The 25,761-nt window shown below is 36.4% G+C and overlaps 1 protein-coding gene across 8 annotated transcripts in view; it reads left to right on the top strand.

Annotated features, from left to right (window-relative positions):
- The window catches only part of DNM1L (dynamin 1 like), a 45,090-nt gene that overhangs the window by 6,232 nt on the left and 13,097 nt on the right, over nucleotides 1-25,761 (top strand). For 3 of the 8 annotated variants that reach the window (XM_074169138.1, XM_074169136.1, XM_074169141.1), the window contains exons 2-15: nucleotides 6,405-6,552; nucleotides 12,630-12,668; nucleotides 13,813-13,859; nucleotides 14,982-15,053; nucleotides 15,599-15,685; nucleotides 16,485-16,647; nucleotides 18,625-18,745; nucleotides 19,388-19,519; nucleotides 19,817-20,023; nucleotides 20,215-20,335; nucleotides 21,721-21,876; nucleotides 21,992-22,081; nucleotides 23,062-23,154; nucleotides 24,691-24,747. In XM_074169138.1, coding sequence (XP_074025239.1) covers nucleotides 6,405-6,552; nucleotides 12,630-12,668; nucleotides 13,813-13,859; nucleotides 14,982-15,053; nucleotides 15,599-15,685; nucleotides 16,485-16,647; nucleotides 18,625-18,745; nucleotides 19,388-19,519; nucleotides 19,817-20,023; nucleotides 20,215-20,335; nucleotides 21,721-21,876; nucleotides 21,992-22,081; nucleotides 23,062-23,154; nucleotides 24,691-24,747 — 1,533 coding nt within the window. Of the gene's footprint in view, nucleotides 1-6,404; nucleotides 6,553-12,629; nucleotides 12,669-13,812; nucleotides 13,860-14,981; nucleotides 15,054-15,598; nucleotides 15,686-16,484; nucleotides 16,648-18,624; nucleotides 18,746-19,387; nucleotides 19,520-19,816; nucleotides 20,024-20,214; nucleotides 20,336-21,720; nucleotides 21,877-21,991; nucleotides 22,082-23,061; nucleotides 23,155-24,690; nucleotides 24,753-25,761 lie in introns of all 8 variants that reach the window. The other 5 variants (XM_074169139.1, XM_074169143.1, XM_074169137.1 and 2 more) reach the window with 3 other exon arrangements.

Below are 25,761 nucleotides of genomic sequence, written 5' to 3' on the forward strand. Positions count from 1 at the left end.
ATGTAAATACAGGATTCCTGAAGAATTTTGACTGAGCTTTGCAAATTCTGTCTTTAATACTTGTACATAAGGTGTCTTTTGTGGAGGGAGTTCTTGTGGATTCCAGTTTCTTCCTGACTAATTCGGGAAAGCTTTCTGCTCAAGTGAATGGGGAATGGCCAGCAGGAACAGTCTTGGAATCCAGACAAGGTCTTTCACAGAGAAAATGTATTTTTGCAACAGCCAGCAGTGCATTATGCTTATTTGACTGCTTTCTCAAGTTGGGATCAGCCTGTTAGCTCTTCTGCATCTTTCTAGAAATATAATTTTGTTTCAAAGAATGTCTTACAATAATTCATTGGGCCTGCTTATAACTTCAAAATTCTTTTCTGATTAGTAAATACATTTTTAAATTTGTTGGCTGTTTAGAACCAGCCTAGCTTGGAGTGTCCGTGCTTCACATAGGAAAATTTTGCCACAATAGCTGTTCCAACCAAAGCAGTTCCTTTGTGGAACTGCTCTGGAATTGCATGTGTGCTGACATTATTTCAGAATAATTCATGTTTGCAAAATGAGAAAAGAAAAAAATCTTGCTGCTCTTTAGTTACAGCATGCTGAACTCTTCCAGGATAGCTACTGCAGAGAACTTCTTTTCAAAGCACTTATCTGGGTAATATTCCTGTGGATGAGATCCCAGCAAACATGCATTAGCTTTTATTTCCCAGTTACAGAATTAAAATTCAGTAAAATGAATCTGTATTGCTAAGAGCGTGATGTAGCCAGCAGGACTTTTAGAATTCTTATATGACAGAAACTGCAAAATTCTGCCTCAGGTATCAAAGTAGATGCTTTGCTTTTCTTAACAGAATTCTTCAGGAACTCTGAAAAACTCACTGAAAAATCTCTTCCTACTTCCTTACTGTCATTTTCAAATGTCTGCTATTGTTGTGCCACTGAAAAAGGCATAGGGAATACTGATGTAACTGCCTCTTTTTTCTTTGTGCTGTCCTGCAGCAAATCTGTATTGTGTTATGGGAGTTCTTTGCAATTTTTTCCTCTTTGATCAGATAATAAAAAAATTATCCGTTTGTCATATCAAAAGCAATTAAGAAAGTTTACACCTCTTTCAACCTGCTTTCTTGTTGGAAGTTCCCCAGTAGTTTATTGGACCTGTTTCCTTATAAAGGTTTTTTTCCACAGATGATTTATTTTACATTGGCTCTACAAAGTGATTATGAAGTCTAAAGACAGACAGAGGAATGGCAGCAGATTCTTGTAAGATGCCTTGACATTTGTTGCAGCTGATAGAAGCCCGTTATTATTTTAATAATACTTGAAATATGCAACAATGAGCAAATGGGTGTAAAAAAAATCTCATGGTTCTTGTGCATCAGTGAGACTCCAGGTTAGTCTTGTGTTTATTGCCTTCTTGCTGTGTGGGCTTCATAAGAGTAAGAGTAAAATTCAATTTATTTACTGAGCTAACTGGTGGGATCCAGTGAGCTACAGGACAAGTGATCTGGTATGCCTTTAAGCACAACCTCATTGGAGCACAAAACATTAGTCCATACAAATGCTTGGGAAGGTGAGTAGACATGTAAGGAGAGCTGTGTGGAGGGAACTCATTACTGAGCATCAACGCAGAAGACTTGTGCAGGAGATAGAAATGAGGACAGGCTTGCTCAAGGATATAAAAATATTGCCTGCATATGCAGAGATGGTATTAAAAAAGCCAACATTCCACTACAGTTGAAACTGGTAAGAGACATCAAAGGCAACAAGAACTTCCAGAACTGCATCAGCAGTTAAAGAAGAAAAAAGAGAAACATGGGAAATATGGGCTTGCTGCTGACTGTGACAGGTGATTTAGAGACAGTGGCTATGGACAAGGCTGAGACATGTGGTGCTTTCTTCACCAGCCTTCTAAGCCTTTGTACCTATACATGGAGATCAAAGTGGAGGGTAACTATCAATAGTGGAAGAGGATTGGGTCAGGGTTTTCTTTTGGTTATGGACAAAGCATCTCTGCATGCTGTTGAGTACAGGGCACGAGTCTTCTAAAAATAGGAATGCTAATGAGGACAGAATCAAAGAATGATATGGGGTTGGAAGGGACCTCTGGAGATCATCTAGTCCAACCCCCCCTGCCAAAGCAGGTCCACCTAGAGCAGGTTGCACAGGAACTTGTCTAGGCAGTTTTTGAATGTCTCCAGAGAAAGAGACTCTACCACCTCCCTGGGCAGCCTATTCCAGCGCTCTGCCACCCTCAAAGTAAAGAAGTTCCTCCTCATGTTTAGGTGGAACTTCTTATATTCAAGTTTGTGCCCATTTCCTCTTGTCCTGTCACTGGGCACCACGGAAAAAAGACTGGCCCCCTCCTCTTGACACCCACCCTTTAAGTATTTATAAGCATTGATCAGATCCCCCCCTCAGCCTTCTCTTCTCAAGACTAAAAAGACCCAAGTCCCTCAGCCTTTCCTTGTAAGGGAGGTGCTCCAGGCCCCTCATCATCTTTGTAGCCCTGAAAGGACTTGGGAAAAGAATAAGAATGCCAGTGAAGTAAATGTTTGGGATGAATGTGAATGGCTGTTCATAGTGTTACTTCAAAATTTTCAATACAGTCTCTTCCATTTGGCTTGTCAGCAACCCTGAAGTGTTGCTGTTAATGAAGCTGGACAATTATAAAGTCATGCACTACTGTCTGCTGCTTCTGAATTCCTGAAAAATGTGGTTAGTAATACAGCAGATTGCAAACCAGATTTTCTCATAAGAATTAGTGTAATGGATGGGAGCAAAGGCCTTTTGATACTTAAGAAGTGCACATAATTGAAATATGGGGGGACAAATAAAGAATAAATAAAGGATAGGGGAGGCAGAAGCAAGATCATTAGGACTGTTAAACAGCAGAGTTGCTGACTTTTTGTAGTGGATCACAGTTCTTATAGATTTCAGCTTTTTAATTTGTAGAAGTAAGTACATAATAATTTCCCTGTTATTCTGCCCTTCATCCTTGATTGTTTTAGATGAACCTGAAGATGATGTTGACAATGATGAAAAGAGAACTGTTATGGAGGCAGTGAGAAAGCTGATAAGATTTACATCATGTGTACTGTCAGAGTGTGTATTGAAATAAAGTATTTAAGTCCCTATGTGCATGATCTCTTCTTATCTTAGTACTTCTGGGAAAAATGGTTCTACCATCCATCAAACTGGGGCATTTATCTGTGAGACTGATGATGGTTAACAGAGCACAGTGTTAAACACTCATCAATGGAAGTTTGACACAACGGTTAAAGAAGCAACCAACAGCAAGATGTTCCTGTATTTGCCCCTTTTTTTCTGAACAATCTATATAAAGTTTCTCTAGATACCACAGCTTAGATATTTCAAATTGGCATTAGGTATTAGGGTCCAGAGGAAAACCTGTCACAAAAGGTTAGAATTTCTTAATGCTTTTCTGAACCTGTCATGAAACGAGTTTATGGATTTCAGTTTGTGCTTAAAGTCGTGCCAGGCATTCCAATAAGATGACAAAACAAGTGTGGTGCTGTTGCAGACTTACTTCTAAAAATTCTGTGATACCTTTGGTCATCAGTATTAGTCTCTGTCTACAGCTGTGCATGAAGGACTGGCTGAACTGAATTTGGATTCTGAACAGGCCCTCACTTTCCCCCACTGGCAGAAAAAGATCAGCTTTGTGTTTACTGCTTTCCTTACCGCGTTCCCAGGCAATTCTTGGTAATGGATGTGTTTGCGGCCCAGATTAAGGAGTGCGTCATTAGATACTGTATTATGTTCCAAGAGCAGATTGCTTTAATAAGGCAATGTAATGCAATTTGAAACAAATTTCCTGATATGTGGAGTACTGTAATGTCTCATCTAATGTATGACTTCACATTTGCAAAGGATCCAGATCGTTCATTCTACATCCAAAGATAACTGTGGGAGTGGTGTAAGACATAGTGTTTTAGTTTAGTTTAGTGTGTCCCCATCTCAGCTTCCTGCAATACCACTCTTGGAAAAACCAAACAATGAGCAGTAGCGTGGAGCAATTTGTTGCGTGGATTTTGGTTTCCTGTCTTGATGAGTCCTTGCTAAGGACTTCAGCTATTTATTACTATTCCTTCTTTACTTGGATTACATGCTCAGGAGAAACCACTTCATCTAAGTCTCACCTCCAGTTCTTTGAGACTGAGTGATCATTCTAGCCATGTGTAAGAAATCTTGCTCAAGAGATGTTAAAAATATTTTTAATAAATGAAACCCTGGTGGTTTTGTTTTGTTTTTCCCAATGCAGCTGATAAACCTTTATCATGTCTCATCTTTTTAAGCAGGCATTCCACTTGTTTTAAATTATGAAGTTTGGTAAGAAGTGGTTTGTTGTTTGTTGCTCTGAAATTTATGTTTTTTCACATTTTGTAATATCAGTAATTCTTCAGAAGTGTGCTACAATGGGAGCTCGCTCAGGGAGGCTTCCAGAGCTAGTTTGTGTTTCGGTGAGATTATTCTTTGGTTACTCTTTGGTAAGATTTCAGTGCCCAATGTCCTGTCAGAAGCTCCTTGCATGGAAGGTTCCCAGAGTTGATTGGAGAAGGTCAGCTGATGAAGAAAATTATTATTTACTTTCTAGGGGAGTCTTTTGAAGCAAAAAAGTCTTAATAAAGCTATCTTTCTGTTTCTGTTTCCTGTGACCCTGTCCTACCCCCTATTTTTTTCTAGGCAGTTGACCTCACTGCTGTCAAATTTGACTTAGATTTACTTTGAAAAATATACATAATCCGCATTGGTTTGTTACTCATCTATTGAGACAAATGACATTGTTGATAACAGTATTTTTCTGTGCCATAAAGCATAATTATTCAGTAAAGTGTTAGAAGAAAAGAAGGCTTTCATTTATTGTCATTGTTCAAGCGTTCTAGGGGTTTGGGCTTGTACTTTAATATTTATTTTGTGCTTCTGCATACAAGTCCTATTTTAATAGGTTCTAATGCTAATGTAATTTGTTCCTGTCTTGTCTTACCACACTAGTAGAACTGTGCTGTCTGATAGTGCTGTGTTGCTTGATCTCTGCTGATCTATTTTTCATTTTTAGAAAAGTCACCTAAGATGTCACTGAATGTATGATATGTAAAAGATATTCAACATTGCTTTTATATCATATTATACTAGGTTATGTACTCATGATTTACTTGAAGTCTCGAATCTGTTCTTTTCAGAACTGGTGAGCTGAATTGAGGTTGTATAGCAGTAATGCACATTCTAGCTGTCAGAAGCATCTGTTGGTTTTGGGTTTTTTTAAGAGAATTGTTTGGTAGTAGCTTTAATATAGAAATATTTCCTAGCTGATGGCAATGGTTGTCAGGGCAGGTTTTTTCATGGCATGCCCATATTGACTTTCCAGCTGCAGAAAACTGGAAGAGTTTAATACAGTTCTATTAAAAAGACAAATTCTTACTGGTCAGACTTTCAAAGTATTATGGTGACATAGCTGGGTCTATTGTTAGTTTTAGCATAGCGGTAGTCTTGAAAACCCATGTGTCTACACCTGCTTACTGGACCGTGTAGCCCAATTTGCATTTTATCCAAAAATGCTACAGAAGAACATCTTAAATGCAGACTTTCAAAGTGAAATTGTAATTTCACAGCCTTTAAGTATTTCACAATTTCTTACAGTTTATTATGTAGACAGATGTTTACGGTCAATTCAATTGTAAATACTTACAAATATATAGATAAATACACAGAGAGAGAGTGGGAGAGAGTATAAAACAATGTTTGTTTATATATTTAGAGTATAAAACAATGTCTGCACTTATGAAGCTGATACAATACATTATACAAAAAAAACCTGAAAAGAAAGTAAGATTGTAATCAAATGTACATAGTTAATATGTTTTTATATAATGCTTCTGTTAGTATTAACATGGCCAGTCCATGTTAATACTAGCAGAAGGTTAAATTGCTTAGTCTGAGTGAAGTGTTATTGCAAGATGTTAGATAATGACATAATAGAAGAAACAGAATTTCTTCCTGAGCATTATAAAGAAAAATAATTTTTTCTTTTTCAAAAATCTTTCTGGAAAGATTAATATTTGGGATAGAAGATGTTAAATAGAATACTAATTTTTCTGAAACCGATTACATGTTTAATTTAGCCTTAAGAGAGAGAAAATATATCTATCTACATGGCTTTTAAGTGTCTATAGCAGGATTAGACATTTAAAGCAGATTTATGTCCTTTGGTGCCTATGCAGTGTGATGCCACAGTGTTAGATGCAGTGAGTCTATCAGATGCTCCTTTGGGCACTGTATGGCACAGGACAGAATAGAGCACTGTTTGCAGGAGTGAGGAAAGCAGGCTAAAGCTGAAATATGACAGCATTTTGGTGTTTAAGAAAATCATGTAGCTGTATTCTAATTTTCAGAGCAGTGGAAAGAGTTCTGTGTTGGAAAGTCTTGTGGGGAGGGATCTGCTCCCACGAGGTACTGGAGTTGTCACCCGGAGACCCCTTATTCTACAGCTGGTGCATGTTTCCCCAGAGGATGGTCGGAAAACAGCTGGAGATGAAAATGGTAAGTGTGATCCAAGACTGTGTTTTGCCTAGTAGGAAATAGACTTACAATCTCGCTTGTTCATTTGATTGAAAAATCAGTTGTTGTAATCTTAGAACTCGTGTGCTTTTAAAAATTTACTTGGAAGAAAACACGGCTGTTGTCACATCTGTTCTGTCCATTTAATAAATGTCATGAACTCAAAATCTTTTGGATATTCAGAATATCTTTAATGTTTTAAGCTCTCCTGTTTGTTTTTAGGAAATGCTTTTGAGATAAGCAGGCCAAAGAAAGCATTTTGATTATGATAATGATGTCTAGAGTGTAGAGAGTATGATTTGCTTGTGTGTGTTTCTTCCCCTCCTCTGCTGCTGTATAAATAAGGTTTTTCCTTGAGGGGATGAGTATGTGACTTTTTAGAAGGAGGTTAGGAAATAGGTAAGTTCTGAATAGAGCGGAAGAAAGAGAAATGAAAACAAACTTGTAGTAGATACAAACAGAATTTAATGGGCACATTCTGTAGCTCATAGCTGCTACCTGGCCTGCACTGGGACATTCCATATGCATCAAGAGCAACACTTTAAATGTTCTGAAGCTGTCTAGTTTGAAGCTTGTGTCTTCCGTAGTGTTTCTGTATTATCTTTCAGCAGATGAAGAACGTAATCTCAGTTGTCCCTTAAGAGTTTAAATGCCTATTCTACGCTAACTAGTGCTTTTGATCTTATGAAAGAGCAGCAGGGGCATATCCACCTTCTGATCATAAGATAAATCTTAGCTTTTTGATGTAGACAGTAAAAATTACACAGGCTTTTGATGGTGTGATAAGCTTTGGGCTATAATTAATTCTCATTGTGTGTAAACTTTTTGGAATCTATTTCTAGCAATAGTAAGTCAGGGTATCAGAAGTTGTTTACAGTATTTATTTTATGTACTATTTATAGCCTTTGATTTCTGAAGAAGAGTTACTAATATCGTGCAGTTTCAAAGGTTTAAGCTCCAATTTTCATCATTGCCGCAAGCAGAGAACACAGTTCAGGTTCATAACAATTAAGAACTTTTAGCGTGCAATCCAGAGTGTGTTGGATTGTGAGAGATTGTAGGACAATTCAGGTTGGAAACGATCTCAGGAGGTCTCGAGTCCAGCCTTCCCCTCAAAAAAGGGCCACCTCTGAGCTCAAGACCAGGTCGCTCGGGGCTTTATCCAGTTGGGTCTTGAAAACATCCAGACATCCAAAGGAGAATTCAGAGAGTCTCTGGGCAGTCTTTTAGAAATGGCATACTTGGTCTCTTTAAATGTGTTTTTATATTACATGCGTTGGGCAATGTATAGTTTCTAGTACTTTTCAGAATGCTTTGATTCTGAGATGTAGGATAAAATATTATTTTGTTCTGCTCTGCAACTTTACAGGTATAAAAGATGGTTTTGTAATTAGAGTGTTCTGAGTCAAGGCAGAGCCTTTCTGCTGTAGGTTGCATTTGATCCGGGGATTCAGATTTTAAATTTAAAATGGGATAATGATATTATTGCATAAGGATGTTGGTCTAAATTAATATTTATAAGGCCCATTTAGATCTTTGAGGGGAAAGAAAATCAATGTGTAAGATGTACATGTTTTAATCTCTTCGTGATGTTCCTGTGAGAGAGATGTGGGCTTGTTTGGTAAGAACAGACAAACCTTTATGATTTAACAGTTGCATTTGAAATGTCTTTCTTCTCCCTCCAAAATTCAGGCAAATCATGGTCTAAATGGCTTTGTCACTGGTCTCGTTTAGCATATGTACAGATTGTGGTGTTATATCTGTGAAGACTGGATCAAGTAGCTTGGAAAGAAAAAAGAGGGTAACCTCTTACCCTAGCTCTGCTATCTGACATTGTAATAAGTCCCTATGCTATTACAGGTCATACATTTGTTATGAGGTGGATGTTGAGGTAAAGGTGAATATGCGTTTGGGATTCCCTAGAGGGAAATCTATCCGTAGCCTTGCAGAGAAGGATTTTCTCCAGATCAGGAGTTTCTTCTTTACAAATTGAATATTGGACAAGAGATACCGGTCTTGGCATGCTGTTTTCTGAATGTGCTGGTAATGAACTCTCTGTGTGCACAGATACTTTTATGCGACTGCCTCTTTGTTTTGTGATGTCTGTTCTGTGATTTGTCACCTTTATCCATCCTAATGCTCACTGTAGGTATGTACTGGTATTACATATGAATACATCCATTTAAAAGTAGTACTAATCTGCAGTTCTTATAAGCTTAAATTTTACCTCTGAATGTTTGCATCCAGAAAGATTCCCTGTTTTTAACACAAAACACTTTAGATTGTTGTGGTATTTGTTTAAGCATGGACAATTGCCTTATCTTTATGACTATGAAAGAAAAAATTGTGTCTCTTCAATAGCTTACTCTTGACATCTTCTGATGCAAGTGAGCTGCAAAAGAATATCAGTTTATATCAATTTAGGGTTTTTTGTTTGGTTGGTTTGGGGTTTTTTTGGTTTGGTTTTTGGATTTTTTTTTTTATTATTATTATTTTTGTTTGTTTGTTAGGAGCACATTGGGAAAGAATTGCAGCTACATATTTGAACTTTTGTTTTTCTAATGTGTAACATTAAAGATCACCTCTACTGTTCCTCAAAGTCACTGATGAACAATGTGATACCCTTGTATGGTGATCACTGCAGTAAATCAAGGTAGTCAGAAAATACCAGAGATACGAATTTTCTGTTAAATATGAAGAAGTGCTGTGTTTTCATAACAGCAATTTTCATAACATTTCAGACTGATACAAGTATTCTACAGACATGTGTGGTTTGGTGTGAAGGCAATGTTCTCATACTGCTTTTGCTGTTTGTTAGCCTCTAGTGATTCAGCACATATGGTGTGTTTGATGTGGCGATGCCACACTGTGGTGTTCTTTTATCAAATTGTAAGAGAAGCAGCGTTTGCAAGAGAACTGGGCCTGGTCTCCTGAATTATTAAACTGGTCTTGTAGCTAAGACCTATTACGGTAGCTTATCCATTTGTTAGGAAGTGGAGAAGAGGAGGGAACATATGAATGGTCAATTAGTAAATGTTTGTAGGTTCTTTCTTTTGTCCAAGATAGGAAGCTGAACAGATAGGAATTGATATGGAACACAGGAATAATTAACGCAGATCTGTTGTTTACTAAATCAACGCTATTTTATCAGCTTCTTGCTCTTTTCTTCAGACAGGAATCCCTTATGCTTTGTTCCCAAACAGTGTGGACTGCTTCATTCTACTTAGCTTTGTAGAAGAGAAAAAGAGCTTTCCTCTCAAAAGAGCTTGCCGTCTAGTTAGCATCAAGGAGGCAAAAAATGGTACAACATACAGAAGGGACTGGAAGATGTGCAGATATTTTTTTCACAAGTTGGGTTATTTTAATTATTTAGAGAAAGAGAGCTAGGAAAGGATAACGTGATGGGGGAGAAAGAGTTCAGATGGGGTTCTGCTTGGTCCAAGAGCTGTGCAGGTATGGGAACCAGAAAGCTAGAAAAGCAGGTAAGATTCTTCATGTTTTGCTGATTTTTGTCATTTTTATTATTTGGGAAGATCTTGTTGCCATGCTGCAAGAAATCCTCTATGGTGGTAGCCTTTTATGACTGAACAGCTTCTCTCTGCTCCCACTGTATATGAAGAACATTTCTACTGCTTCAGGAAGGGAGAAAAGATACATGAATAATCAAACTCAGCATTGTACTGTATTTGAGCTTCTTAAAGGAGCATTGCAGTACAGGAGATAAGAAATAACAATTTGGTGGAAGGCAGTCCTGACAAAAGTACCGTAATCATGTCTAGTTTTCCAGTATATCAATTAAAGTTTTCACTTCTTACTCCAAGATACGAAAAGCCAGAAAAGCAAACAGACTGTTGCTTTATTCAGGAGATACTGTTTTGAAAGGCAGGATCTATTTGTTCTTAATAGCTCCCGTTTAAATAATGTATTACAATCTATAATACTTAATTTTATAATGACCAAAATGTCATTTCTACACACTTTTATCTAGCATTGAATCTTGAATGTAATCAGGTGATTAATTGACCTGAAAGTTTTGCCTGAAAAGCTTCAAGAAAGCAACATAACTGAGGGAAAACTGGTTTACCAGAGAAACTAGTGTTTAAAAAAAAAATAAAAAAAAATTCTACATGTAAACTAGGATATCGGGCTGTTGAATGTAGGCTAATTAAAGTATTTTGTCCTTGCCGTGAGCATCCTTGCATTTTGAGTTATGCATATCCTTTCTCCTTCCTAAGAACTCCTTTGCGTTAAATTAGAGCTATTGCAAAATTTTTCTCAAATGTTAAAAGGATATCAGTACTGACTTCCTCAGAAGAGTGGGGCAAGAGTTTCCCTGCTGTATAAAATGAAATTTCAAAAACTTTATACTTGGACCAGATGAGATTTTCTGTAAACCTCAGGAGACTGCGTTTATTGCTTAACTTTTTTTTTTTTTAAAATTCTTGTTTTACGTGCACAAGACTGCGGTTAAGACTCGGTCATTTATCATGCCTTCAATCTTCTCTTGTGTTATAGATAGCAAGGAAAACTTGCAGCTTGTTGAATCTTAAAAAAATTTCATTCTCCTTTGATCCATAGATGTTAACAAGTTAAAATGCAATACTTCTGACTAGAATGCATCTTTTTTTTTTCACATGTATTTTAAAAAGTTATTAGAATTTACTAAAACAGAACATTTCTCTATGCATAGAATTAAGCCTAGTACCTAGCTGCAAATTCCTATGCTACCAGAAAACCAGTAATTAAAGACTAAAATGGTGTGTCCTAGGAGGACATCATCTCCCTAGGAGGGAGGTAACAAAAGAGGGCTTGATCCATGTCTTTCAAATGTAATGGTGGCAGCATCTTGCTATATCTTTTTCTTCCTGGGTTTATGTCTGTCTTTACTTTCTTAGATTCAATTTTTAAGAAGAAATGAGCAACACAATCTTGAAGATACATGCTTCTTGTATGTGCATTTTCCTTTATTTCCCCTGAACTTTAAAAAAACTAAACCTGTTTAATAACCTGGAATTAATGAGCCCCTTCATTTTGCACTTATTTTGGAGACTGGTATGTAATTTTGCCTGTTTATCAACCGAGACAAACAAAAGCTGCCTCCTGACAATGGTTTCTTCATAGCTCATGTGCCTGCAAAACAGTAAAGATAAAAGCAGTTTGGTTTTTAAATTTTTTTCCTTAATGGGTCCAGTTCATCTAAATCAGCATATTTCCATTGATGATAAACCTCTGACTTACCTCCTTCAGCAAGACGTTAAAATAACTCCCCAGATGTCCTAGGCTTTCCAAACCGATGAATTGATTGTTGCTGTGCTGCTTGCATTTTGTGCCAAACAGGCATGTGCAAAAGATGTCTTCACCAGTTTGATTCTTGCACTTCCATGGTGCTGTACTGGCATTACATAAAAATATAGAGTGTAAACTCATCAACCCTTCAATAAGGAGTTTTTTGTTTTTTTGTTTTTTTTTTTGTAATGGGATTTCCAGAAATATTTTGAGAAAATTAAAGGTTGAGAGGGGTGATAGCTAATGTTGTCTCTTCTTAAATCTGTCTCAGAGCTGCTGTAATTGTTTTTTTAATTGAGTGTTGAAAGATTCATGCAAACCTCAGATTTCTCTCCCATATAGTGATATTACTTCCAGTGACATTAAAAATATTTCTTTACTTTTCCTCATTCTCGCCATGAGTAAATGATGAGAAACATATTTCGATGAAGAAGTTCAGCTTTGCGGAACCTAATCTTTTTCTGTGCTCAGATAAAAATATCGTGAGCTGTTGGAATCAGATGAACAGCAATAATAAAGTCATCATCAAGTAAACTTTGTTGTATAGAATGTCTGATTAATATGCATCATTTATCAGTGTTTAGTTAAGATCTTACTTATGTGCATATTGTTAATGTCACCCATTCTCATCAATAGTAGAATAGCATGCACATCTGTCTGCGTGCATTTGTGATCTCTCTAATACGATCTGGTACAGAAAGTTATTAAAATGCTATACTAAATATGATTAAAAATTGTAAACATCATTCAATGCTGTTTCTCTTTAACTGCAGACCCTGCTACGTGGAAAAATCCAAGACACCTTTCTAAAGGTTGCCTTTATCCACTTGCTTTTTTCTCCCTATACATAAAGTGCATGCTTATATACACTGACCACATACATTTCATGCCACTTTATTGTTGATTACACTTTTACACTTTGGCTACTGTGTTGATTGATTATTTTGCTGAGTCTTGTGATCTGGTTAATTTTAGTTTTCTGACCTTGTTGCATTAGAATGAGATGATTTTTTGCTTTTCTTCTGTACTGTTGCTGCTTCATAGAATTTCCTGCACTTTTAATTCCCAAATCCTTTTAAAAAAATTTCTATTGATCAGTATCTTGAAATTCAATTTGAGCAGAAAAAATGTTTTGAAAGATGACTTGAATTGTAGGTAAGCAAGTTTATGTTTGCCAAATGGCCAGGTTTCTTCTAGTCTGTTCTTCCAGAGCAGATTGCTTTATCGGGGAGCAGAGGGGAAATGACCACAAACTAAAAATTTGAAATTAAATATATCACTAATGCTTGGAAGCCTAGTTGTGGAAGCGTGAGCATCTTGCAGTGTGACTCAAACTGCTGCCTGCGTATGAAAGCAGGAATTGACAAAACCTCCTTTGCTGTTTGTGGGGCTGCTCTTGAATAGCCCCCAAGTAATTCTGGACATCAGTGGTGACTGACAAAAGAGTTAAGATGTTTGATCCTTGACAGATTTGGGAAGAGACATGTTGTCCTAAGACTTCATTGTTATGCAGAATTCTTACCTATTTTCTGTTTGTTTGGTTTTGGTTCTACAGGTTTTTCTAACTTTTTCTTTCAGCTGTAGTTTGATCTCACTTGCATGGTAAACAAATGATGCTTAAAGCTGGTGTTTTTTCCGATTTTTTAAGCTATTGCTAATAATTCTTTTGTTTTCTGTTGCTAGCTGATATTTAATGGACTAGACCATTTCTGAAAAATGGTGGGATAGTTGATTTGCTTAGTCATAATTAAGAAGGTGGACCTTGTGTAAGGGAGACAAATTAAAAAGAGTAATGAGATGCAATTAAATAAGAAGATTCATAAACAGAGTCATAAATTCATTGTACTGAGCTATTTAACGTCTAACAGTACAAAGACTAATTTTTCTCTTGCTGCTTGGAAAAATGTCATTAAATATTTGTTTCCTCTTCTTCATGTATCAATTCTTTGTTTTCAGAGATAGATGCTGAAGAGTGGGGTAAATTTCTTCACACCAAAAATAAGGTATGTTTGCTTTGATGACGGAGTAGCAGTGTCATAAATATGTTATCATATACGTACTTAATTCTATATCTCTTCTCTTGACTTACACAAAAAGATTATTCTACCTACTGTGCTATATGCCAGAGTATTGAGGATTTTCGGTTTTGCTTTTTAAAAATAGAAAACTTCTGGAAACATTCTTTTAAATGCAAGACAGAAAGTATATCAATGGTTGTCTGTTGTGTGGGTCATTGATTCTGCTGAGCATCTTGATCCTTCTTGTGTTACTTTGTTGATTTTACTTTTTTTGTGTATTGGCAAAATGAGAATAGTAGTTGCAAAGACAAGGAAGTATATAACCACAAGTCATTTCAGTCCACTGAAGAACTGGCTACTTCAGAGATTTATTAGAAAGCTATGAATAGGATGGAAGAGCCTAATGCTCATCTCGGGGGAGAAGCAGAAACTGAGGTGACCTAGGACTTCAATAAGAGAGTCAAAGCTTAATTCCTTGCTTGAAAACAGTCATCTTTTTGTTGTCAGATGAATAATTTAAGTGTTTATTACGTTAAACTTATTTCCTCACCTTCTAGGCAGTGCTAGAAATTGAAGGAAATCTAGAGAGGAGTGCAGAGGGAACCTTTGCAAGGGTAGCTCTGTGCCAAGTTATTTTGGATTGGTGGAAGGAGTATAGATTTGACAAGAGTGGAAAAATTTTGAAATGAAACTCTGTCCTTGTTCTTTGTCCTCTTTGAGATGAGAAGGGTTTCAGACTACATGTTGTTTATTAACTTCAAAGGATTGCAACTATATTAGAAATGGAATTAAGTGTTTGAAATTCTGTTTAGGTGAACACTATTTTATACCTCGTCTGACATTGATGGGGTAATAAGTGCTAATAACAGCCATCTCACAGTATTAACCAACAGATTACATACCAAGACTCCAGTTTCTGTAATTTTTAGCACTGATGATTGCTGTTAGCATTCTCTTAAGGGCTAGTAGTCACTCTTATTTTTTCTCACTTTCTGTATACTTAGTTATACAGAGTTTTTCACTGTCTCTTGGAGAAGAGAGCATTATTTTGCAATTAGATAAGTGTATATTGCCTTTGATTTTTAAACAATCTTTTTCTTCCTTCAGATTTACACAGATTTTGATGAAATTCGTCAGGAAATAGAAAATGAAACAGAGAGGATTTCTGGAAATAATAAGGTAAATGCTGCACTCTCCGTCTTTGTCTTGCCATAGATTCTCTTGCTCTTAAACCTTTCTTAAACAGTTTTGGCAGCTAGAAGTGAAAAGCATTGAACTATTCTAATGAGGAACACAGTAGTGCTGCTTGCTGTCTTGAGGTTTTTTTTTTTACTGGGTTTGTGAGATAACAGCTAAAAGAAAATGCAGAGAATTGCTGTTGTTTGCTTCAAAGCTTCCATAATAATAGTGCAAAAAATAAACTTTGAATTAAACTTGTTTCCATTTTTTCCCCATACGTGATTTTACGTGTAATTATAAAATCAAGTATAATTACTGATATATAAAATCTGCTGCGCATTATATTGAGAGGGAAGACAGGGCTGCTTCCGAAGACAAAGGAATTGGTTGGCAGATGTGGCTGGCTTTTTTCACTCAACAAGTAGTTGTAAGGTGTATGGTGGAAGAAAGTTTTTCTAGTATGAAACTACAGTTTTTGGCTTTCTACAGGGTGCATTTAAATAATCCAGTACAGTGATTAATTTTTATTATTAATATATTTCTAGGGGATCAGTCCTGAACCTATTCATCTAAAGATTTTTTCATCTAATGTTGTAAATCTGACCCTTGTGGATTTACCTGGAATGACAAAGGTAAGATGTTAAATGCTTCTCTTCTGACTCAGTGTCACTTCATGTGTTTTGAAACAAGGAGTGTATGTTCACTCCTTGGCATTTTTCTATAGTGTTAGATAAACAGCTTTCCTCAGGTTAAATAGCTGGTTATATAAATTTGAGATGTCACCATCTTCTGGTGTAAGATTTGGGTTTCTGGTGCTTTTCACTGTTGTAAGAGGTAGGTCTACTTAAATTCTTCGTCCTCCTATATACACCCAAGGGATTGAAAGTGTTATGTGGGCTGCATGTTCTTTTTAATAGAAGAGGTAGCACTTGAAGTTTTAAAGTTGCACCTGCAGGTAGATGGGTAGTTGGCGAATTTGAAAATGTCTTCCTCCTTGTTTCGTCAGAAGTTGCTATGTGTATGTTGCGTAAGAAGTTGTATAAAGTGAGGATACACTGGAAGAATTGTTCAGGTCCTGTTTGTTTAGGTTTTATACTGAATAATTTTTTGTGGCATGAAGATGACAAGATGACTTCTTTCCCTGCCTATGCAGACATACATACTCCACTCTCTGCAGGTAGTTCTTCAATACCAAGTCTTCTTGGATACAGTATCAAATAATTTAAATTGATTCTTGTTTCTCTAAAAGTGTTTTTGACTCCTATACCTTTCAAGATCTGCCTTTTCTTTCGTCTGTGTTTGTAAAGGGGGAAGGAAAGGGTTGGAAAACTTTATCTTATACCATGGTATTAGGGTACGAACTTTCAATGAGTGGTCTCACACAGATGTGAATATACCATTTTGTACAGTTCTGTGTTGTTTTTCCTCTAGGTGCCTGTTGGTGATCAGCCCAAGGACATTGAACTTCAAATAAGAGAGCTAATCCTTCAATTCATCAGCAATCCAAATTCAATTATTCTGGCAGTAACAGCTGCTAATACAGACATGGCCACTTCGGAAGCACTTAAAATTGCACGGGAGGTGGATCCAGATGGTAAGCAGCAAGAAAAACTTGATCCTGTAATTCAACTTCTTTTTTTAAATTAAATCCTAAAATAAAACTTGAGCTGTTCGGGCAAAAAGTAGAAAGAAAGTAGGTAGTAAGAAAAACAAATGTAACTGTCTTTCCTAGAAAATTAGATTATTAGATTTGCTTAAAGACTTGTGCTGCAGTCTCTGCAACTCAGAGAATGCTGTGATGAATTAATATCCAACAGATTTCTGGCTTACGAACAGGCCAGATAACAACTATTTTAGTAGTCACAGGAGCTACTTCTGTTTCCAGAGCAGCAAAATGGCATTACAGAATGTTGGGGGTGTTTTGAGATTTTTAGTAGTTTACAGTGGTCTGTTAGGATTACTTCATGTTTTATTGTCCAATGTTGTTTCTTTTAGTAAAGGAAATATGCCATCCTGCAATTGTTAATTGACTGCGTAGCTAGTTTAGTCAATTTTAGTAAGAATAAAATTAATATGTAATGTCAGTGTACATTTTGCTTCCCTGCATTTATGTGACAGAATTGACTGATTTGATTTAATCTAAAAAGAGGATTTTCATTTTATATTTACCTAATGACTTTGAAACAGATCTCAAAGTACGGGGTACCTGATTCCTGTGTGTATAAAGCGCTCTCAGTACCATTGACCAAAAAATGGCATTGTGTGATTTGAAAAAATATAGAAAAGTATACTTTAAACAAAGGTATGCTGAAGTTAGACTAAAAATTAATGTTGGTACGCTTTACCCTCAATTTTTTCTTGCCATAGAGTGTAACATTTCTTGCTTGTTTTCAAGCTCCCAAGTTTGCTTTGGCCTGTCTGCCTAAGCCTTTATGGGTTCCACAGCTACGTAACCTTGAGGGGAGACCTCTTCTCATAGCAGTCAGTCAGATGGTCCTGGTTTGAGGCAGCAGGCCCTTTCCTTTTAATTTACCCATGTAAAAATGATCAGCTGTAATTTTTTGATCAACTACCAAAATTCTAAATCTTAAAGCTCGAGTGGCAGCTCATGTTGCAGGTCCTGTAGGGATAATGGTATGTAATGAGAACTTGACGTGCTAAAGTATGTAGACTCTGACTTGCTTTCATCTGAAAGTTTTGGGAGCCAAGAACCTACTGATTTTGCTGAGTTACTGGTTTATTTTTTGACTTGAAAAATGTATTACATTTTGAAGAAAAAGTTCTTGAGACCTTTATTTCAGACCCAAGAGCCTGGGAAATATTAAGGTCCCAGGCAAATCCTGTGCATGTTAGCCTACCTCTTTAGATGTGCAATATTTAATGAACTTAGGTTCCTTTTTCCTCCACAGCACCCAATATGAAGTTTGGTTTTAATTTAAAACACATTCAGTCACATATTCAATAAAAATCTGTTTCATTAGCAAAATTAAATCCTATAATGCTTCTTCAGTGGATGAATTTCAAGCTAATCGGTTCCTTGGGGCTTTCAGCTATGTGTTTGATGCACTATGGTGGAAGTGGGCCTGTTGCTTCCTTTAGCAGCTTCTCCAGTGGGTAGTGGTATTTCAAATATAGTTCCAAACAGATTGCCATTACACGTGGTCCTACATACATGCTAGAAATACATGCAGTTCACGCACACTTGCGAGTCCTCTGCCTGCCTTACTTAGCCTTCTCCACAAGTGCTTAGTAATGCCTCTAACTTTGTGTAGTATGCAAAAATATTTGTTGTTATCTGTAATTACTATAATTTCAAACTGTGTGGTGCCTAAACCTTCAACCAGATCTGTGTGGGGAGCAGTACGTGCCAAATACTTTCTTACACTCCTGTTAATATGGGGCTCCAGATAGACTAACACCATGTGGTGTTGTGCTAGTCTTTGCTGGTTTGCAGTATTAAAGTTTGCAGTAGTAACATACGTAAAGCTGTGTGAGGATCTTTTTGAAAGATGAGTTTTGGCTACCATGATCAAAACAAAACATCCCCCTGAGTGAGTTTTCCTTTTGATAGGTCGAAGGACCCTTGCTGTTATCACAAAGCTGGATCTCATGGATGCTGGCACTGATGCTATGGATGTGCTCATGGGAAGAGTGATTCCAGTTAAACTTGGCATCATTGGAGTAGTGAACAGGTCTGTCTGGGCACATTGATGCCATTCTTAAAACTCTGTTAATATGAAGTAATGCTTTTGGCTTTTTAACCATGAATATGATTTGAAGAGTAAGGTGACTTGATGTTGCAATGAACTTCTGAATAAACGAGTAAACTTGTTGCTCGGTTTTCAAAAGCCTGTCTGTTGTTCTTCCACTCAACTGACTGCTAACTGAAAAAGGAGTAGGGATGTTTTTTCTAAAAAAACTGTAGCGTCACTTCTTTCTGCTGTTGTTTTGGGTTTTTTTTCAGCTTGAGGGATGCTGCTGGTCAGCTGTTCACATTAGCAGTGATCCAGTACAAATCTTATATGTTAGTCCTAATCTAGTGCTAACTACATATGGTTATAGTACTGTTCACTTTATTTTTTGCATATTAGCTAGGTCAAATCTCATGCAGTTTTGATAAAATCATTGCTTAGTCAATGTACAGCTGCTGCCCATACTAATTTGTTGACTGTGCTGCATGGAACAACATATAAAACCCTTTTTTGTGTAAAGATGATGTTATGTGTGCAAAGCAAAAATCATCTGTTCAGATGTCCTGTCCAGAAAAACAGACGTGTAAATTATTTTTACTTTTCATCTATTAACTAGCGTGTAACTCCGCCTTTTAACTTCAGGAGTCAGTTGGATATTAACAATAAGAAGAGTGTAGCTGATTCCATTCGTGATGAGTATGGTTTTCTTCAAAAGAAGTATCCTTCCCTAGCCAATCGAAATGGAACCAAGTATCTTGCTAGAACACTGAACAGGTATTACATATTATGTAAAATAAAATAAATGTGTGCTCTTAAAGATACTTTAAGGTATGAATTGGTGTGTTAGAAATATGTGTAAACAGTTATTTTTACCTTTTCTTTCTCTTTTTGTGCTGTACCTTGATACATTAAGGAAGACTCTGTTTGGTTCCTAATTCAGTTTCTGAATTTACTGTTATTTTCCTGAGTAAACATTTTCCTTTGGTGATTATTTTCTGTCTCTGTTCTGATGGAGATGATAAAGCTGAAAGTTTTTCTTACTTCTAATGCGGGACTGTTTTCTATTTTTAGACTACTGATGCATCATATCAGGGATTGCTTGCCGGAACTGAAAACCAGAATCAATGTTTTAGCTGCTCAGTACCAGTCTCTATTAAACAGCTATGGGGAACCTGTTGAGGACAAAAGTGCCACTTTATTGCAGCTTATTACCAAATTTGCCACAGAATATTGTAACACTATTGAAGGAACAGCAAAATACATAGAGACTTCAGAGCTGTGAGTACCAAATGGTTTTCTAAAACATTCACTGAGTGGTTAGACGGACCCAATGGCTCTTCCTGGCTTTCATTGGCAATAGTACAGTGTAATATACTCAAAAAATGTTTGAATCCAAGTGACTGTAAAAAATATTTGCAGTGAAAGCTTTTTTCTTGTTTGCTACTTAAGTTGTTATTTTATTCTTTCAGATGTGGTGGAGCCAGAATCTGTTACATTTTTCATGAGACCTTTGGAAGAACTTTAGAATCTGTTGACCCATTGGGTGGCCTTAACACAATTGATATCCTGACTGCCATTAGAAATGCTACTGTGAGTGTTCTTCTGTATTTCTAGCTGTTGTTACTATATATCAGATTCAAAGATAAGGTTTCAACAAATTTATGCTCCTTCAGTCCTGTGAATTAATTATCTCAGCTGAATGAGTTAATATGAAGAGGCTGAATCCTACTTCTTGGTATTTTAAGTGGAAAAAATACAATATCCAAATTCGCAGCCATTATCCTGTATGGAATGAGTTTAAGGTGAATGCTTACATCTCATTACTGTTATTTGCAGGCTGAAATAAAGGTCAGCTTTCTTAGCTGAAGCTATTGTATATTACAGAAATAGTGATGGAAGACTGCCTCTGCATTTACTTTGCATTAAGCGCTTCTGTTAGTTATGAAGAAGTTATGAAGTTATCTCAGTCTGAGATGTATGGGCTAGGACACATTCAGATATTTTAATTCTGTATAAGGGACACAACTCTTCAATGGTTCAGGGTTTACATGAGAGATTTGGTTTCTTGTGAATATGGGAATTGGGGTTGCTAAGAATTAACAGAGTAAGTTCACTTTTAAGTCTTGCAGTATATAGAATGTTTGCCCCTTAGAGCTTGACTTTGTGTGTCAAACACACAATTCTGTTTTGTACTATGTTCTTTTGGGTGTGGACAGACAGTCAGGTTTCTGCGTGGTCAATAAATACTCAAACTTGGAGTGAATTAGGTACTCCGCAGCACTAATCTGTGTGCATGCTCTTATCATTCTGTAAATGTAAAACAGCACTTAGTAACAAGAGAGGTGTCCTGGTTTTATGTGACACATGACATCTTTATGTTTCTAAAACTCATTTAATTAAAAAAAAAAAAAGAAAGGAAATTTCAGGTAAAAAAAAATGTTTTCTGTATAGCTACGCAGTGGTCTGTATGGTCATAAATGGAACTATCCCAAACACTGTAAATCAGCGACACTGTATTATGGATATACTTAACAGAAAACCCACCTGCCTTGCAGTAAGAGTTATATGCCCAGGACTGTCAAAAAAAATAACTCTCCTCTCTGAATTTAGGAAGGAAATCTCTTTGCCTTTACAGTAAGTTGCATTTAAACTTGGATCCACAAATGTGGAAAGAATTTTTCATAGTTGTAAGCCTAGAGTGACATTAGTAGGTAGAAATCTTCAAGATTCTGTAAGGGTGCGGGCTACTCATTATTTAACACAGAGTTTGTCTTAAAGGTAATAACTTTATATTTTATAGCTTTTAAATTGAAACATTCTTGTAACGTATTTTACTCTTAAGACTTGTTCTCAGTGTTCTTTTGGGTTCGGGCACAGTGACCCGATTTATTCTGGGCTTCATCAGATACTACTTCTTAGAGATGCGTATAGTTTTAATACACAATTTAGCAGCTTTTTCCCTCCTTTTGAACTAGGGTCCCCGTCCTGCCTTGTTTGTTCCTGAAGTTTCATTTGAATTGCTGGTAAAAAGGCAAATCAAACGTTTAGAAGAACCCAGCTTGCGCTGTGTGGAACTGGTTCATGAAGAAATGCAGAGGATTATCCAGCATTGTAGTAATTACAGTACACAGGTAAAAATGCATGCTTTAGAATTATGTTTGTAATTATTGAGCTTTTTTTCTACCTTTCCCCCCTTCCCTACAAAAATCTGGAAGTCTCATCAGTAAACTTTTGTTTTGTTTTTAGGAATTGTTGAGGTTTCCTAAACTGCACGATGCCATAGTTGAAGTAGTAACCTGTCTTCTGCGTAGAAGACTTCCTGTCACAAATGAAATGGTAATTTTCCATCTACTATAATTTTGCTGGGAAAAGTGTGTTTTTTCTGGAGTCTTTCTTTATGCTTTCTTTTTGCTCTATAATGTCAAGAACACAAATTATTAAAGGAATCTTAACTTCCATTTGTTAAATAGCTAGGTATTTAATATCTACATGGTTTGAAACAACTTCTGTATTAGAAGATAAATACATAAAACCCAAAGGAGTGGGGGGTAGCCCTCTTCAGCTTATTGTCCCGTGTTTCAGTTTCCTAAGAAAATTTTACTAACACTTGAATTTAACATTTCTAGTCTTTCTGATATAGATATGTTTCCCTCCCTCATAACAGAAACTGTGCGTTTACTGTAGAGTCAGGGATGCAATGTTGAAAATTCAATTATAGTCCTTATTCTTTGTGTTTCAGAGATAAAATTGACACAAAATACTGATTTTGTTTGTAATGCCCTTTAGCTAGTGAGAAAAAAATTCAACTTCTAGCTTTGAGTAAATGTCTTTAAATAGAAAAGTCTAATTTGGGCTGCTTATTGGGGAGGAAAGAGTGTTGTTTTAGTTACTGACTCTGCATGCTTGATGTGAAAAGCAAAAATTGTTCTTTGTGCTCATTATCCCTCATACTGAGCCATCTCTCACTGGTTCAGATGTTGTATGTGGCTTGTGGCTGAAGGTTGACGATATAGCTCACTTCATTACTGTATGTCTTTCAATCATTTATTACTGAATTTTGTTTATTTATTGCTGAAGAGGGGTTAACCTGATGAAGCTAACAAATTAAACTGATGTAACATCCAAAACACGTGAAGTGTTGCAGTGAATGAATGAAGTCTCTTCTTGCCTTCTGGATCAGAACTTTAATGTCTTTGGGGCAGTAAGAACGGTCTTTTGCTATGGACTACGCTTTCTAGCCATTGTAGGTCATTGCTCTTCACTAACATTAGATTTACTCCCTCAATTTTTCAACTGTGAATGGCATTGCATTGCAGGTTCATAATCTCGTGGCTATCGAGTTAGCTTATATCAATACCAAACACCCAGACTTCGCTGATGCCTGTGGTTTAATGAATAACAACATAGAGGTAAGAAAGTACATTCTCTTTTGAAGTCCTTTGACTCCTTTGAAAGCCTTAATAATTAGTAAAAGAACACTGAAGCGCAGCTCTACATTTTGAAATATAAAAATGTGATACATTACAAATACAGTGTATACTCTTGAGATCATTGATTTTTTTAGATTTACATTGCAGATGGCATTCAGGAACAATGGTTGATATTTCACTGAAAATAATTCTGCCTGTATTTCTGTCTGGAAAATAAGATGGGCACCTAATTGAGTATTGGCTATTAAATGAAATTTTTGGAAGAGAAACTTTAAATAGGTAGTTGTGAAATACTCTCTAATGTTGAAGTAACTGCATTTTGTCTCTGACAGAATGTATTGGTAGCTATAACGTTATTCATGAAAGGATAATGCAAATATTGTTTGCTCTATTCAGGCTGTAATTTCTGCTTCATTTCAGCATTGTTCTTGAATCTCTGTATTACCACACTTCAGTCTACTTAGGACAGTTGTCTCTAGGACAATTGTCTCCATCAATCTCCCATAAGTCTTTTACAATTTCAGTAGCCTTTCTGTTTTTCAAGTCCGGCTTTGATTGGTAATACTTGTTGCTGTCATCATGCTATAGAAGCAGTTGTTCTACAACTGGTCTACTCAATGCTGTCTTGCAATCTGATTTTGTTGCAGTGCTTCATCCATCTGGCTAAGAGCTCACTAATATTCTTGAGCTACCTTGCTTATCGAACACATTCTGTCATAGTAGTGTTCTTTCTTTAAATGCTTATGTTATCATTTCTGCTCTTTAGTTCTAACCTTTTACTTTCTTTTATACTGAATTTTTTTTATTGCCTGGCTGTGCAATTGAGTTTACCTTGGTGTAGACTGCTCTTGAATCTAGTTCAGAAACAAAGTCTGTGCGAACTGCTACGAGTACAAAAATTAGGGCTTTGTGAAGTTGAACGTAGGAGATTATTTTATTACTGTGTGTTACTCAAGCTAGTTCTTTCCCAACATTTTCCTGAACAGGACATTGAAATTTTTGAAGAAGCAAAGCACGTAAAACATCTTATCCTTATTCAGTGGACAATCAATTTTTAATTTCAAGAAAAATCAGATTTTTGTTTGTCCTGATTGCTTCAAACTTTGTTTTGCTATAAAGTGAATGCTGCTGCCTCCTTCTTCCTTTGGGCTAATCATAGTTAACCCCACTGGCCTTTTAGATTACTTTGAAGATTTAAAGCTTAATGAGGGCTGTAGAGTATATATGCTGAGCCAAACTATGTAGCTTTGATCTAGTTTTTTAAAGGCTCAAGTTTTGATTATGGAGTGTGTTACAAAAGTTTTTAGATTGAAAATTTACTTTTGACCAGGTAATCGGGGTGGTTTTATCCAAATAATCGAGGTTTTCTTAAGATCATAGTATGACTGTATGACACTGGATGAGATTAAATTACTAGTGTTTGTCTCTAAAATGTAAGTCATCTGTAACATGAATCTTGCATAGTGTTGATATAGAGTAATACGTAATAGAGGGCTTACTGGATTGTTTTTAAAGGAACAAAGGCGTAACAGATTAGCCCGGGAACTGCCTTCTGCTGTGCCACGAGACAAGGTAAAGTAAATGTTAACTTTTTCTTTATTTATTCATTTAAAGTTCAGTGTGTTCTCTTTTGATCCATTCTAAGCTTGGAAACTTTGATATGCTGCCCTACTAACAGTCTTGGGAGCTTCCAGGTATTGACGTTTTCTTTCAATTTCATAAGATAAAGTGGAATGTTATTTTCTTCTTCCAAAGATGCAATTTTTGGAAGGTGTAACTTGGGATTTCTGAGGACTTGCCTATAGATTTATATTAATATTACACTTAATACCTGAGTGTCATCTGAGGTAAGGCTTAAAATGCAGGCAGATGTTAAGAGATGGACTCAGAACTTGCCTGCTTGAATTTATGGCTGAGACATACTGAATCCAAAAGATAAACAAGTGATTTAAAATATTCGGTGTGGCAACATAGTGACGTGGTTGTATGAGTTTCAGTAAATCACTCGTAAAACTGCAGTTTATTGCAGTCTTGCTTTTTTTGGAGAGATGATGGTGGAGGTGATGTTTTCAGTTGATTATCATAATCCAGTCATGTATTCTGTCTCTGGAGTTTAATTAGTTGTACCAGGTTTTGGGATTAGTTCAATGACAGGTAAGTACATGGATGAAAGAATCAAGTGTCATGGAAAGCACTGACTGGCTGTAGAGATGAATGGTCTGACAATCAGCTGGAATTTTAGATAGTTAGGTATTTAATATTATGTGAAGTATTAGATTCCAAATATACAGAATACAGTTTAAACTCATCACAAGTTGTAACAAGAGTTACTACAGCTGATAATGAACTAATTTCTAAGTTAGCTTAAAAAGTGAGACAAAGTCCCAGAATGGACCTAATGTTACTGCCTTTAATCAGTAGAAGCCAGCTGATGGATGAACTGGGAATTTAAGGTAGCTAGCTAGAGTTGCTTTCAGTGCTGTTTGATCCTTCTTTTTATTGATCGTATGTATATCATCAGTATAGGAGCTGAAATGAAATTGAAGGCCAGATAAGCTAAAAGTCTCTTAATTGTCTTGGAGATGC

This window comes from Numenius arquata, chromosome 2 (assembly GCF_964106895.1).
Source record: "Numenius arquata chromosome 2, bNumArq3.hap1.1, whole genome shotgun sequence".
Taxonomy (NCBI): Eukaryota; Metazoa; Chordata; class Aves; order Charadriiformes; family Scolopacidae; genus Numenius; species Numenius arquata.